Genomic DNA, 14,202 nt, shown 5'->3' with positions numbered 1-14,202 from the left:
CCTATGTAGTTCTTCTTTAAAAAAATGTGCAACGCAATTAATGTTGCGTTTGGAGAGGGGACTGCTAATGAACGCACTGTGCGATTTTGGTTTAAACGCTTTCGTGATGGAAACTTCGATTTGAAGAACGAACCACGTGGAAGACCGCCCACACAGGTGAATAACAATGATTTGAAATAGATGGTGGAAGCCGATCCGAGCCAAACTACCCAGGAATTAGCGGCATGGTTTAACGTTACCTTACCAACAATATTGACTCATTTGCGTCAAATCAATAAAATAAAAAAATATGAAAAATGGGTGCCTCATGATTTGACTGATCTGCAGAAAGAAACGCGTGTTGAAACTTGCGTTGCCTTGTTGAATCGATACAGAAATGAAGGCATATTGGATCCAATTGTGACATGTGATGAAAAATGGATTCTTTACGATAATCGTAAGCAGAAAATGCAATGGCTGACCCCAGGACAAACGCCGCAACAGCGTCCTAAAGCAAAGCTTACCAATAAAAAGGTAATGGTAACTGTTTGGTGGTCTCAGCGTGGTGTTATTCACTATAGCTTTCTCCGATCTGGTCAAGCAATAACGGCAGATGTCTACTGCGCCGAACACCGAACTCTGAATAGCGAAACTAGCAGTGAAACAGCCTCGACTTATGAATCGATCTTCACCATTATTGCTCCATGATAACGCGAGACCTCATACAGCACGAGAAACCGTTTTAACTCTACAGGAACTGCAATTAGAAACCATTCGTCACCCTCCGTATTCGCCAGACCTTGCTCCAACGGACTACCATTTTTTTCGTGATTTGGACAATTTTCTGCGTGATAAAAAGTTTTCTTCTCAGGAGGCAGTGCAAAATGCTTTCACATAGTTTGTCGAATCTAGATCACCAGAGTTCTATCGCAAAGGCATAAATGAGCTTCCTATTAGATGACAGCAACGTATAGATAATAATGGTAATTATTTTGATTAAATAAATATGTTAAATTAAAAAAAAAAACGAATTTTTATTTTTCAGTACAAATCGGCAATTTCATACTTTAACCCCTATTATAATTATTATGATTACAAGGAGCACACGGCGCCGGGCTGTTGTGGCTTGGTTCGTATTTTTGACGTTATCTATATTTTGATGGCATTATTTGTGGATGAGGATAACATCCGATTGGAATGAGATATGCGAGTGACGAGTGACGAGTGACGAGTGACGAGTGACGAGTAGCCCCAGCTGTAAGTACTGCGCCGAGTTTCTGTCATAAGTCCTCCTCGCTTATAATTCGAACCGCTAGGATATGGAACACCCTTCCTGCATCAGTTTTCTCCTTCATTTGTAATAGAGCCTACCTGCAAGTAAAGAGTGAAAAGGCATTTTCTCGGCAAGCGCGCTCCTCCTCAGGCTACATAATCGTTTGCCGACAGGACTAATGGCAGCCAAACGTCAGTCTATAATTTTAAAAAACGTAGCCTTCGAGTGCAGCCTCAGCCGGCGCGGCGATGCGCACCGCGTCACCGTGCAGTCGCGTCGGGGCGAGGGCGAGCGGCGCGGAAGGTAGAGTCCCACATCGTCAGCTAATGCAGTCAGTAGGCGACGCCACGCACTCCGCCTCCACGTGCCGGCGCGTGCCTCGCGCGGCGCTGACCGGCGCGTGCCTCGCGCGGCGCTGACCGCCGCGTGCCGCGCTCGACGAACAACGTATCCATTATGGCATTCAACCCGAAGTCGGGACTGGCCGCTAGTCAAAATAATAAATAAGCATATAGCCCGCGGACAATCCTTAATTATTTACACTCTGTTCCCGAGGTCACGCCGTACGACGCCACGCTGTAATTAAAACGTCCCCTAATGAAGTACGAAGCCGACGAAGGCGGGCCGTCTCCGCCCCGCCTCGCCCACCGCCACCGGCGCGCCACGCGCCACACGCTGCCACACGCTGCCACACCAGCCACTCCGCCCGACACGGCCACTGGCACTGCTGCCGCGCACGATCTTCGTCGAGCCCGTACACACCTTGACGATGTAATTGCTCGAACCCGTTTTTAAAATAAAACAAATTCACCAATTTGATTAAATCTTTATATAGTAAGATCCTAGAGTCTCCAGACCTCCGTCATTTCAGTAAACTGAGAGAGTGAGTTATCTTCTTTAGAGAAAGTATGGATACTTGGTAACTTAAAAGCGAGGCATTTTTAGATGTAGCAGGTACTAAAGGTACAAAAAAACAAGAAATGAAGCAGATTTTTATATGTATTGTACAACATTCAGCCTGAACTCCGCTAAACCCTTGAAAGATCTTTGAAAATGAGATCGATTTCTTCGATGAATTGGGAATTGGGAATAGATTCGAGGGGTGGTGACTTTAGGTAAATGTTTTGCATCGAATTCCTCAATCCTTACGTCAGGTCACTGCCCGCCGGAGCTGTGCACTTTCAGTAACGACGCTCCCTCCGCAGCGCGCCATGCCGCCCGCGTCGACCTGCGTGGCGCTGCACGCGGCGCTGTTGCGGCGCGCGGGCTACATGCGCGCGCGCACCGCCTCGCGCGCGCACGCTGCCTACCGCGCGCTCGTGCTGGCGCTCACCGCCACCTACCTACTGCAGGAGTGCGCGCACGCGGCACGCGCGCTGCGCGACATGCGCGCGCTGGCGCGCGTCATGTTCCTGCTGCTGTGCCACGTCACCGCCATCGCCAAGCAGCTCGTGTTCCTGGCAGACGCCGACCGCATCGACGCCATGGTGCATAGCTTCGACGGCGCGGCGCGTGCGGGGCGCGCGGCGGCGCTGGAGCGAGGCGTGGCGCGCGGCGCGCGACGCTTGCTGGTGGTGTACGCGGGCACCGCCGTGCTGACGTGCACGCTGTGGCTGCTGTTCCCCGTGCTGCGGCGCGCGCGCGGCCTGCCCGACGACTTCCCCTTCTGGACCGGCGTCGGCACCGAGCCGCTGCCCGCGTGAGCACCCCGCCCCACCCCTGGCCCCCGCCCCGCTCGGCCCGCTTGTGACCGCGTGCGTGTCGGCAGGTTCGCGGCGGTGCTGCTGTACTCGTTCGGCGCGACGACGCTGGTGGCCATCGCCAACACCACGATGGACGCGTTCCTGGCCACCGTGCTCGCGCAGTGCAAGGCGCAGCTCACTATACTCAGGTGAGCTGCTTTCGTATTTATTGCGTTGAGATCCAAAAGGACAGTGCTATTATTTTAGTAAGTATTTTTCAGAATGGATCTGCAATCGCTCCCCGAGCGCGCCGCGAGCCTGCGCGCCGCCAGCCTGCGCGCGGCGCCGGGCGCGAGCACGGAGGCCGTGCTGATGAGGCTGTTCGTGGAGTGCTATCATCAGTACCGCAAGGTCACCGAGTGAGTGTCCTCCGCGATACATTCGATACACTTCCTATCCATCTTTGTGGAATGAGTGACGCGCTCGGGTGAAGCGTGATTATCAATTATTGAGTGAGTTCAGTATGTAATAAATAAAGGCTAATTTAGCTCGCAGAACAATGCGAGGAAAAAGAAAATAATTTTCAAATAGGTACTTACCAAAAATTGCGGGACCTAATCTCGAAGTGTAGGCAAAACACTGTCACAAAAATTATAATAAAAACAAAAAACAGAAGATGTAAGTAACAATAATTTGTTATCAATTGTAGAACTGTGGCTCTGTTACAAGACGTGTTCGGGACAGCGCTGCTGATGCAGTTCGGCATCGGAGGCTGGATCCTGTGCATGGCGGCCTACCAGCTCGTGAGCGTGAGCGCGCTTCAGTACATCCTGTTGAGCCACTACACTGAACGGAATGAACTGACCTGGTGTTGTCTGCTTGTGCAGCTCGCAGTGCTGAGCATCGAGTTCGCGTCCATGCTGCTCTTCATCGTCTGCATCCTCACCGAGCTGTTCCTGTACTGCTACTACGGGAACGACCTCACGGCGGAGGTAAAGCGTATATTACAATGTTATCATGCACCGTACTTTGTACCTTACTATTTATTTACTCGCTTGGTTTTATCCGTTTCCGCTGATTTGGACAGATTTTCATGTTTTATTATAAAAACTAATTTAAGAAACTAGCACTTAAGGTAATTGCTATTTGACAAATCGCAAAAATGCTGTACTTTGAAGTAAATTGTTTATTTTTCTAAAGCATTAACATCTATTAAATACATGCAATTAAAAACTTCAGTTTGTGAAGATTATAAGGGCCTTTTTTAATTTAGTATACATTATCCCAATAATAAAAAAAAACAAGTTGAAAACATTGCTGTTCGCAACTTGTTCTGTAAAAGTTTTCTTTAACATCTTGATACTTTGAAGCCAACCTCCAGAAAATGATATGTTTAGGTTTAGCAATCAATTTGAACTGTTAGTTTTATACTAAATGTTTTTCATTTCTTAAATAATCTAAAACTAACCAAAAAACTTCCTGTGCTATTTATTTTCTTGCAGGCGCTCTATGGAATTCAGTGTCCACTGGACTGTCATGGCGGAAGGACTGTGCGCGTCATTTCGTCGCAAAATATTATTTAAAATGAATTTAAGCTTATTATTTTTGAATGAAAGTTGTGTTTATAATCGTTGAAAAATAAAATAGGGATTTTTTCATTTCTAAATGAAGCCTGCTTATATACTAAAATTTATTCGAAAGTTACGGTTTTACCAGGTAAATACTCGGAGGTTGTCATAGATTATGATGACAGATAGTAAGTGTTCTAAATAGGTATTATACCTATGTTTTTTAGGAGATAGCGCGCCTCGTTTCGGGCGCCGTGTTCCGAAATGGATTTCGTAGTAGTGCAAGTTTGGTGCAAGCCCCACATGACGGAGGGGTATGCGTCAGGCATTTCCTGTGTACAAAAAAAGACCTATATTTCGGATCCATTTTTCATCACTGACATCATGCTCTATTCAAAGACTGGTCTTCAAGCATTAAGGAATTTTGGACGAGAGACATCTCGAAGGTTCCCGAAGGCTGCCTAACTGAGTTAGATTTGTCGGCTAGCTAGCTTTTTTTGAAATTGGACCTACTTAGCTGGATTGTGTGTTAGAGATTTCTTATGAGATATTATATGTACATAATATAACCATCATAAGGAAGCTCAGATTCATGCTGCGGGCAATGGGGAGAGCCTAAAGGTTGGAACGCCATTTCGGCGGCCGTGTTTCCTGCCATATATACCATAGATACCTGCAAGCCAAGAGTGAATAGGCATCTTCCAGGTAAGCGTGCTCCAACTTGGACCTCATCATTGCTTTCTTTAAAGCATGATTGTCGTCAAGCGCAAGCGCAAAGATTCAGGCGGCGCAAACCCGTAGCATGTGGAAGACCCTATTAAAGACCTATGTTCACTGTGGACGTCTGTCGGTTGATGTTGATGATTATGTCTTTAGTGCAAGTAGTTCAGTAGTTTCAGAGTTTATCGATAACAAACAAACAAACCTTTCCTCTTCATAATATATGTACTTAGTAGCGCAAACTTGGAAAAAATCTCGTGGAAACTCTTTGATTTTCCGAGATAAATGTAATTTTACCTGGCAGCCCTAATCAATTTTATCACTGATAATAATAACTAATTCATAACCGTTAAAACTAAGAGTCAAAATCTCGTTTTTCTAGTCGAGTTCCGTAGGCTCTTTGAACCCACCGCATTATTATCCCAAGAAAACCTACCATTAGATGTAGGAATAATGGAAAGAGGTCACAACCCTCAGCAATAAAGAATACGATGCGGAGAGAGATGTCACTCTCAAGGTCTTTAAATGTATCCATGCAAAAAACCACGTCGACTGGTTGCTCCGTTGCAGCGTGATTGAATATTAAACCAACAAACACACTTTCGCATTTGAAATATGGCCAGTGATTATAAGAAACAGTTTAAATCTCTCTCTGAGAGACGTTAGGCAAAGTGAACACGAATTATGACACTTCTGTGTTCTTATACAAGCTTAGGTCTCTCAATTTTGTCAATTAATGTCAAATTTCTTTCTCAGATCAAAACCTAGTAAGTGGTTTAAATTCAAGAGAAGTTTAGGCCGTAGTCTTCAACAAGAAACTCGGCGGTTGCTCTTTTCAAAGATTTGATGTACAATATTAAATTGCTTAAAACGCACATAACTGAAAAGTTAGTAGTGCGTGATTCCAGGATCGAACCCCCGACTTTCGATTAGGAGGCGGACGTTCTAACCACTAGGCTATGACAGTTTTTAAATTAAAGGGGTTTAAATATTTTAGTGTGAAGACTGGCCTACACATTTATTCATTAGATGTGCATCACTTTCTTTTTTAGGGTTCCGTACCTCAAAATGAAAAACGGAGCTCTTAAAGGATCACTTTGTTGTCTGTCCATTTGTCCGTCCGTCCGTCAAGAAAACCTATACAGTACTTCCCGTTGATCTAGAATCACGAAATTTGTTCTCGGATTTATTCCTTTACTTGGGCTATGAGAGTTGAGACCTATCTACCTGCCCATAATTCTAGGTTAACGGGAAATACCCTATCGGTTTTCTTGACAGACACGACAGACGGACAGACGGACAGAAAGACAGACAACAAAGTGATCCTATAAGGGTCCCGTGTTTCCTTTTGAGATATGGAACCCTAAAAACATTATGTAAGTATGCAAAGTATTTCCCTTGCAAGCCATATTTAACAGTTGACATGTAGAGGTCATTGACTTTTCCTATCTTACTTTTAAGTTTTAATGCATCATTAAGTATTTACTGTTTTGACATGGTATTTAGATAATGGGTGATATTTATTTTATTTAATCTAATTCCTTTGAAAAACTTAGTAAGGCGCATTAATCTATAAAAAACCTAGCCAGTTCATAGACTTACTATGTTTTAAAATAGTCAAAGCGACTTACTAGCTTTTAATTTTACTTTAATGTGGGTGTCCTTACAATACAACGGGACATACTATGAAAGTTAGGCTTATGACATAAAACGATTTTCGGAAAAATGACATTTACTTTGTTTTGATATGGGGCGGTCGATATAATTAGGTACTAGGGTAAAGGCTCAAGTAAATGAACAGATTGGACGTTTTTACATGTATTAAGAGCTGGAATAAAAAACCGGCTGATATACCTTTTTTAAATATTTTCTTACAAATTCTTACACTTTTTTCAATTTCAATTTCAAAACCGTGTTCCGTTCAAACCGTTCAAAAGTGTGTGTGCGTGCGTCCATGTGTGTGTGTGAGTGTGTGTGAGTATATACTTGTCTGTATGTTTGTACGAGTGTTTGTTAGTGTGGTATTGCGTTGTATAACCACATGAGTAGCGAACAGAGTCAAAGCTTCATACAAGCGCGCTACGATAGGTACACTACTACAAGCTTGAGGCGCGTGTGTGCGTGAGCACAGGCGCTACGTCGCGTACGGAGAGAAATCGGTTTATACCGGCTCGGCCTGTGCTCAAGCTCAGGGGCTGCAGTACACGTCGCGCGTCGTGTTTTCATTTAATTTAATGTTAATGATAATAATTTAAATAGTGTTTAAAATCTATTTTCTTGAACTGTCATAGATTTTGTTCAAAATCAATATTTGAGGATCCCTAGGATCACAAAACAGGATATTGTTACCAAATTTAAAAAAATCGACGCCATTTTGAAATTCTTTGTTAATTGACCGATTTCGTTCAAAATCGATATTTAGAGCTCCCTGGGATCACGAAATAAGAAACTGTTACCAAAATTTAAAAAAGTCGACGCCATTTTGAAATTCTTTGTAAATTGACCGATTTCGTTCAAAATCGATATTTAGAGCTCCCTGGGATCACGAAATAAGAAACTGTTACCAAAATTTAAAAAAGTCAACGACATTTTGAAATTCTTTGTTAATGGACCGATTTCGTTCAAAATCGATATTTAGAGCTCCCTGGGATCACAAAATAAGAAACTGTTACCAAAATTTAAAAAAGTCGACGCCATTTTGAAATTCTTTGTTAATTGACCGATTTCGTTCAAAATCGATATTTAGAGCTCCCTGCGATCACAAAATAAGAAACTGTTACCAAAATTTAAAAAAGTCGACGCCATTTTGAAATTCTTTGTTAATTGACCGATTTCGTTCAAAATCGATATTTAGAGCTTCCTGCGATCACAAAATAAGAAACTGTTACCAAAATTTTAAAAAGTCGACGCCATTTTGAAATTCTTTGTTAATTGACCGATTTCGTTCAAAATCGATATTTAGAGCTCCCTGCGATCACAAAATAAGAAACTGTTACCAAAATTTTAAAAAGTCGACGCCATTTTGAAATTCTTTGTTAATTGACCGATTTCGTTCAAAATTGATATTTAGAGCTCCCTGCGATCACAAAATAAGAAACTGTTACCAAAATTTAAAAAAGTCGACGCCATTTTGAAATTCTTTGTTAATTGACCGATTTCGTTCAAAATCGATATTTAGAGCTCCCTGGGATCACAAAATAAGAAACTGTTACCAAAATTTAAAAAAGTTGACGCCATTTTGAAATTCTTTGTTAATTGACCGATTTTGTTCAAAATTGATATTTAGAGCTCCCTGGGATCACAAAATAGGAACCTGTAACCAAAATTTAAAAAAGTCAACGCCATTTTGAAATTCTTTGTTAATTGACCGATTTCGTTCAAAATCGATATTTAGAGCTCCCTGGGATCACAAAATAAGAAACTGTTACCAAAATTTAAAAAAGTTGACGCCATTTTGAAATTCTTTGTTAATTGACCGATTTTGTTCAAAATCGATATTTAGAGCTCCCTGGGATCACAAAATAGGAACCTGTAACCAAAATTTAAAAAAGTTGGCACCATTTATAATTCTTTCTAAATTGACTGATTTCGTTCAAAATCGATATTTAGATCTATCGATCGATATTTAAAGATCGATATTTAAACTAGGCAATCACAACAAAAACAAACTTTACCATCTTGTTGAACAAATAACTATTGTTAATTAAATTGTATCCTCCAGTGCCAGCCCTACCAAAATAGTTATAAATTTTGCTCGCTTCTTAGAAGCTTTGCCTCTGTTTGCTACTCTATGGTATAACACCATGTTAGTAAATCTTAGTATATTTTTAACCGACTTTAAAAAAAGGAAGAGGTTCTGAATTCGTTGGTATCTTTTTTTTTATGTATGTTCCCCGATTACTCAAAGACGCCTGGACCGATTTGGATTTTTTTTTTGTTTGATAGGGTATACTTTGCAAGTGGTCCCATATAAATTTGGTAAAGATCTGATGAATATCTTTGAAGATGGAGAACAGAACTCCTCAATGGATAAGAGCAAATTCAATTTTTTTTTAATGTATGTTCACCGATTGCTCAAAGACGCCTGGACCGATTTGGAATATTTTTTTTTTTTTGAAAAGCTAGGTATACTTTGCAGGTGGTCCCATATAAATTTGATGAAGTTCTGATGAATATCTTCTGAGATGGAGAACAGAACTCCTCAATGGATAAGAGCAAATTGCTCGCGATCAGTGTAATTGCTTAGTAAACAGTAGGGTTTTAGCTGGGCATGGCATATTATTATAGTACAGTGGGGCCACTAAAAATTTTGAAATAAAAAATTTTCAAAATAAAAATAAAACCGACTTCAAAAACCACAATAACTTAAATTATTTTTTACTTTTTAGTGTTTGTGATTTTGAAGTCGGTTTTATTTTTCTTTTGAAATTTTTTTTATATTTATTCTGGTATTCTTCTTTCTTGTATATGGATCCCTCTTGGGTATCCCCATTTCTCTCTGTCTTTGGTACTATCAAGCTAATTTTCTCTCGCGATTTGCACAATAGCATTAGACCAACGCGTCTTCGGTCTACCTACCTGTCCTTCTTTCATCTGTAAAAATCGATACAATATGACCATTTGCATTTCAGTTTTAGGGCATGTCTCAAGGTGTCTGTAGGCTTTGTCTTTTTTCTTATGTCTTCAATTCTCACTTTGAATATTTTTTGCTTAATTTATGCACCTTGCCATCGCCCTTTAGCAAGTCACTATTTCTTTTTATATTCTTTGTCTGGACCCATGTTTGGCTGGCATAGGTAAGGCATGGCAGGATGCATGTATCTATAACGGATCTTTTAAGATGTACTGGGTAAGCTCCTTTCATTCTTTCCTTTTGTGCCCAGTAAAACAAGCATACTCGGGCTACTTTGAGAACCCATTAGCAGCTAACAGCAAGGCCTGGACTCCAATTTTTATATGTGGAAGCTGTATTTCCTCGTTGCGTTTATGAGCAAATAAGAATAGTTAACTACTAAAAAAAATTTATAATTTGGCGCAAACCATCTAAACACCATGATGATTATTATTTCTGCGTTGTGAATATTACCAGAAGAAACAGCAAAAAAAATTGTTCCAAGCGGCTCTATTGTAACTTGCAGTCTGCAATTTGAACGATTCTGACTTCTGGTGATAAATCTGTACCTCAGCCCCAACCCAGTACCTCTAATCTACCATTCTACTCTTAACACATTCAGTAGCTGATGTTGCACTTCCAGCGACTTGGATGCAACAAGGGCGTTAAGTTTCATTTTCTCTGTAGTCATTTGGACTGTTTTCCAGAAAATTTAGGTGACTTTCAAACTAAGATAACTATACCAAAGGGGATAATATCATATGAAAGGGCTGTATTATACATTCTAAAACAGGTTTTATTTATTATTATTATGTAAAATAGTTTTTGATTTATCGCGCAAAATGTAGAAAAAAATATACAATAAGTCAAAAACTGAAAATCTGACATTTTTTTTAAAATTCCAAGCCGAAAATATACTTAAGAATTTATTAATAGGAATCGAGAGTTTATGCACTAGATAGAGTTCGTTCATTCACTGAAATTCCCAGTTCATTTACTGGCAATTTATCCTTTTGTTAAATAAAATAATTTATAATAATTAATACCACGCATTTTTTTGCGTTTTTGATATTTAAATAATTTAAGAGTGTATACCTACTGTGTATAGACACAGATAAAAAAAAATATAAAAATTATATATAGAACGATTCTCATAAATCTTAATTTTAGGTCAAAGTCAGGGTAGTCCTTATTCGTTCATTTACTGGATCTTTTACCCTCCTACGTCAAAATACTAAAAGTCCGCGTAAATTTCGCAGATTGAAATGTCTGCTTGATTAATTGTCAATAGAGGGTCATGACATGTCAAAATTGCTAGTTTGAAGGGGAAATCGTCAATGTCATTCGCATAGGTTTTCCTCTTAACACCATGGTGGGCCATATAAGTAACTTGAAAGTTTTGAAACTGACCCATTACCGACATGTTGCCACTAGAAATGAAATGCTCCGTCGCGTCGCGCGTCGGTGCTGTTCGCGCCGCTAGGATGTGTGTACACAAATTTTAAACGACGTACACTGTTGTAATTAACACATACAATGAAACACCCCGTAAAATGTTGTATGAACAAAATCTCAGAGTTCTATAAATTATCTTTCAGAATATGTGAAAGTACTGTGAACTATAACCAAATACTGAATTTCACAAAAATATATTAAAAAATGAAGCTTTAATTTCAATTTATATCTTTAAAACGCTCTACTGAAAAGTTGTAGTTTTGGGGATACAACAACTTACGTGGGAGGTGTCGATTTTACAGACAAGTAGAGGATTGACCAGGGAGTAACATAGGCTACTTTTTTAACCAACTTTCAAAAAGGGAGTTGTGTTTTTCTACCTATGTACATTGAAATCTCCGAGATTTCTGAACCGATTTGCGTTTTTTTTTAATCGATAGAAGAACTTTGCGACATTGTTTCATAAAAAATTTGGAGTCCAACTCCTCAATCCTGATGCTGCACGGCACTAGCTGACCACCAAAACTAATGGGATTTAGAAACTGTCGGTTATAAATTGATTGATATTGAAGGTATCTATACCAAGTAAACACTTCGTCGTTGACCTCGAGGACCCAACCCTCAACACTGATGCTGTAAGGAATTGCATTCCGTAATCCTGGTGATCCCTCGGGATTTTTAAAGGATCATCTGTTTAAATGTTTTTCTTGGTACAGAAACACGTTGCATCCCGGGGACGGGCTGTTACGAATAGGCTATTATTGGCCTGAGAAATCAAAAGTTCCCACGGGATTTTTAGAAATCTGAATCCACGCGGGCGAAGCTGCGGGCATCATCAGCTAGTCCATAATGAATGTTTGTACCGAAGTCAGTGGTATAATTATTCAGCAGGCATCAAAGTCCTGAACAGTCTTGTTTGTTCAATTCGAACAAACCGGTGCAGACTTTTAGGATTGACATCCTCCAAACTGGTTGCGATGGAAGATGGTAGTAGCTTGGAGAATGTTGAAAAGACAGAACAAACGGAACAAAGGGCCGAATTCAAAAGGATTCGGCCCTTTGTCCCGAAAGGAAGGAAAGGAAAGGAAGGAAAGGAAGGAAGGAAGGAAGTCAAGCCGATCACATAATTTCGTGTCTAAGTCTGTTAAAAAACGCGCAATTTCAATCAATTGTTTAACAAACAATTTTCCTCGCAAATGGTAGAAAAGTCTCGGCCAATATGTTATTAAAGGCCTCAATTTTTAAACCACAAAGAACTCGCGTGGCGCCTCGTCTTTTTATTAATATCACTTAAGAAGGCCTCGGATTTGCCTCGTCCTACCAAACATGCTCAGTAATTGTGTTATTTACGGCATAAACGGTAATATAATATTTTTTTCTCGCGCCACGCCCTGCTGCGCCGCGCCGCGCCGCGCAGAGCGACCGCATCGTGTTCGCGGTGTACGCCATGTCGTGGGAGCGCACTCCGCTGCGCTTCCGCCGCTGCCTGCTGCTGCTGATGGAACGCGCGCGCCGCCCGCTGCGCCCCGTCGCCGGCCGCGTCGTGCCGCTCTCTCTCGACACCTTCGTAAAGGTACGCCGCGCCGCGCCGCGCCGCACCGCGCAGAGCGACCGCATCGTGTTCGCGGTGTACGCCATGTCGTGGGAGCGCACTCCGCTGCGCTTCCGCCGCTGCCTTGCTGCTGCTGATGGAACGCGCGCGCCGCCGCTGCGCCCCGTCGCCGGCCGCGTCGTGCCGCTCTCTCTCGACACCTTCGTAAAGGTACGCCGCGCCGCGCCGCGCCGCACCGCGCAGAGCGACCGCATCGTGTTCGCGGTGTACGCCATGTCGTGGGAGCGCACTCCGCTGCGCTTCCGCCGCTGCCTGCTGCTGCTGATGGAACGCGGCGCGCCGCCCGCTGCGCCCCGTCGCCGGGCCGCGTCGTGCCGCTCTCTCTCGACACCTTCGTAAAGGTACGCCGCGCCGCGCCGCGCCGCACCGCGCAGAGCGACCGCATCGTGTTCGCGGTGTACGCCATGTCGTGGGAGCGCACTCCGCTGCGCTTCCGCCGCTGCCTGCTGCTGCTGATGGAACGCGCGCGCCGCCCGCTGCGCCCCGTCGCCGGCCGCGTCGTGCCGCTCTCTCTCGACACCTTCGTAAAGGTACGCCGCGCCGCGCCGCGCCGCACCGCGCAGAGCGACCGCATCGTGTTCGCGGTGTACGCCATGTCGTGGGAGCGCACTCCGCTGCGCTTCCGCCGCTGCCTGCTGCTGCTGATGGAACGCGCGCGCCGCCCGCTGCGCCCCGTCGCCGGCCGCGTCGTGCCGCTCTCTCTCGACACCTTCGTAAAGGTACGCCGCGCCGCGCCGCGCCGCACCGCGCAGAGCGACCGCATCGTGTTCGCGGTGTACGCCATGTCGTGGGAGCGCACTCCGCTGCGCTTCCGCCGCTGCCTGCTGCTGCTGATGGAATGCGCGCGCCGCCCGCTGCGCCCCGTCGCCGGCCGCGTCGTGCCGCTCTCTCTCGACACCTTCGTAAAGGTACGCCGCGCCACGCCCTGCTGCGCCGCGCCGCGCCGCGCAGAGCGACCGCATCGTGTTCGCGGTGTACGCCATGTCGTGGGAGCGCACTCCGCTGCGCTTCCGCCGCTGCCTGCTGCTGCTGATGGAATGCGCGCGCCGCCCGCTGCGCCCCGTCGCCGGCCGCGTCGTGCCGCTCTCTCTCGACACCTTCGTAAAGGTACGCCGCGCCACGCCCTGCTGCGCCGCGCCGCGCCGCGCAGAGCGACCGCATCGTGTTCGCGGTGTACGCCATGTCGTGGGAGCGCACTCCGCTGCGCTTCCGCCGCTGCCTGCTGCTGCTGATGGAACGCGCGCGCCGCCCGCTGCGCCCCGTCGCCGGCCGCGTCGTGCCGCTCTCTCTCGACACCTTCG

General features: G+C 44.2%; 1 protein-coding gene across 1 annotated transcript; it reads left to right on the top strand.

The window, feature by feature from the left end:
- Positions 1–2,463: 2,463 nt before the first annotated feature.
- Positions 2,464–14,074, top strand: LOC123877616 (the record flags this gene model as incomplete). Its single annotated transcript, XM_045924442.1, has 7 exons — positions 2,464–2,951; positions 3,021–3,143; positions 3,216–3,353; positions 3,644–3,743; positions 3,822–3,926; positions 12,707–13,204; positions 13,243–14,074. Coding segments are annotated over exons 1-7 (2,284 nt in total), but the record flags the coding sequence as incomplete, so codon positions are not given.
- Positions 14,075–14,202: the final 128 nt, after the last annotated feature.

Source organism: Maniola jurtina, chromosome 2 (genome assembly GCF_905333055.1).
Source record: "Maniola jurtina chromosome 2, ilManJurt1.1, whole genome shotgun sequence".
Lineage (NCBI taxonomy): Eukaryota > Metazoa > Arthropoda > Insecta > Lepidoptera > Nymphalidae > Maniola > Maniola jurtina.
Note: the sequence above shows the minus strand (reverse complement) of the source record. Positions and strands in the feature narration are given on the sequence as shown.